Source organism: Pinus tabuliformis, chromosome 9, assembly GCF_031772625.1.
Source record: "Pinus tabuliformis cultivar Carrire ecotype Pingquan chromosome 9, CPIR1, whole genome shotgun sequence".
NCBI classification, from domain to species: Eukaryota; Viridiplantae; Streptophyta; class Pinopsida; order Pinales; family Pinaceae; genus Pinus; species Pinus tabuliformis.
In genome coordinates this window covers 1,707,701,820-1,707,704,090 of record NC_142307.1, presented here as the reverse complement: position 1 = coordinate 1,707,704,090, position 2,271 = coordinate 1,707,701,820, and the positions used below count along the sequence as shown (strand labels likewise).

General features: G+C 44.6%; 1 protein-coding gene across 1 annotated transcript; it reads left to right on the top strand.

The window, feature by feature from the left end:
- The first annotated feature begins 384 nt into the window (after positions 1-384).
- On the top strand, positions 385-1,281 carry LOC149155487 (uncharacterized). Its single transcript, XM_089444434.1, has one exon. It carries the CDS (start codon positions 385-387, stop codon positions 1,279-1,281), a length of 897 nt encoding a protein of 298 aa, XP_089300560.1.
- The last annotated feature ends 990 nt before the right edge of the window (positions 1,282-2,271 follow it).

Sequence of the window (2,271 nt, the reverse complement as noted above, 5' to 3'; positions counted from 1 at the left end):
TCCTCCCTCCTCCTTCCCTTCATCCTCCAACCCCTTCGAATCTTTAGCAGCTGAAACCCCTTCCTCCTCCCCCCAATCCCCTCGCCCAGCCTCTCCCTGTTCAAACCCTCCTATCTCTCCCCCACCCACCATAGAAAGAATCCTCACCAGAAACAAAGCTAAAGAAGCCAACCAGCCATCCGATCCTCTGAGAAAAGTTGGCAGGAAAACGAACAAAGAACTCAGGGACGAAACAGCAGCAAAGGAGATGGCAACTGGAACCCAGCAACCCATGGTCTCATATTTAGGCAGGCTAAAAGGAAGTGGTGAAAAAACAAAGGAGAAGTCCGGATTCCACCCCACAGTCGGTAAATAATGAATCTGGTCTCTTGGAATTGTAGGGGGATGGGCTCTTCCTTAAAGCTGAAAGCAATCAAGGATCTACTTAACCAAGAACAGCCATACATTCTTCTAATTCAGGAGACCAAAACCACCGAGCATGACTTTCTTCACCAAATGCAACGTTTCAAAAATTTTACAGGTCTATCCAAAGGCTCAGATGGGGCATCAGGAGGAATAGGAACACTGTGGAACAAAAACAAGTGGGAAATCACAAACTCTCATCAATGCACTTGGTGGATCAGAACATATCTAAAGTGTAAAAGCTCGCAGGAAACTTACCACATATACAACATATATGCGCCCAATCATTATAGGGACAAAGCCAGTTGTTGGAACACCATAGAAGAGGATATAACCGTTCTCCAAAGCAACAGTTTAATTCTTGGGGGAGATATGAATCTTATAAGGAACGTGGAAGAAAAATACGGTGGAAGCTTCCACGCAGACCCCTCAAGAGATAAGTTAGAATCCATCATCCAACTCTTCAATTTGATTGACACCCCTCTGTCAAATGGAAAATACACTTGGTCCAACAAGAGATCAGGCACACATAATATCAAGGAGAGACTGGACAGGTTCCTGATACAGGAAGGTGTTGCAGGCAACTTTCACACAATCAAGAGCCATTTAATTCATGGTACAGCTTCAGACCATAAGCCTGTGGCCCTCATTCTGGACAAAGGAATAAACCTTGGCCCCCTTCCTTTCAAATACAACAAAAACTGGGATCTCCATGAAGATTTCCGCACCCTTATCCAAAACCACTGGTCTAAAGAAGTGATAGGGTCGCCTTACTTCGTATGGGAAACAAAGCTGAAACAGCTCAGGACAGTCATAAAGCAGTGGGCGAGGGAGCAGGCAATCTCAGATAGGAAAAAGAAAACTGAACTGCTAGCATAGATGGAACGCTGGCACAAAGAAAAAGAACAAACCCAATACACAGTTGAGGATCTTGAGAAGGAAAAAACTTTGTACAAGGAGCTTTATCGGCAAAATCGCATCGAGGAAGAGGATCAAAGAGTAAGATCACGCTGCCTATGGCTGAAGGCTGGGGACAAAAACACTTCTTTTTTCCACAATAGTATTAAGATCAGAAGAGCCAGCAATCAAATAGACAAAATCGAAGTTGAAGGGAGCGAGCTGAAGGAAAAAGAAGAAATAAAAAGCGCAGCCTTTAATCACTTTAAGGACCTTCTCACAGCAGACCCCCAACATTATACCAGTGAGGCTTTCCTCAGTATAATAGAGAGCAAAATAACAGAGACTAACAATAAGGAGCTGGAACGAGACCCCACGGAAGAAGAAATCAGAGAGGCCACCTTCAGCATGCAACAAGGCAAGGCCCCGGGGCCGGACGGCTTCACGGTTGCATTCTACAGGCAACATTGGGAAACTATAAAGAAGGACTTGGTGAGAATGATAAAGAACGTCTTTAGAAATCATAAGTTGGTGGAAAACACAAAGTCCTCTCACATAGCTTTGATCCCCAAGGAAGCTAACCCAAAAACCTTCGACAGGTTCCGCCCCATATCGCTCTGCAATGTCTCATATAAGATTGTAACAAAAATTCTCGCCAACAGATTAAAGAAATACCTTCCTCTTTTAATTTCTGAGAATCAGGGCGGTTTCGTTCCAAGCAGGCAGATCATAGACAACGTCATTCTAATTCAGGAAGCCATACACAGCAGTCTCAATAGAGGAGAGAGGGGAATGATCATTAAACTGGATATGGCAAATGCATTCGACCGGGTGGACCACTCCTTCCTAAGTGCAGTGCTTAAAAAATTCGGCTTCTCCTCCAACTTTGTCAGCATCATCATCGGGTGCATCTCCAATACCTGGACCGCTCCTTTGATCAATGGTCGCCCCAGCAAATACTTCAGAAGTACG

What these genes read in the sequence shown, in the direction of transcription:
- LOC149155487 (XM_089444434.1), top strand. Translation starts at nt 385, where the DNA reads ATGGGCTCTTCCTTAAAGCTGAAAGCAATCAAGGATCTACTTAACCAA.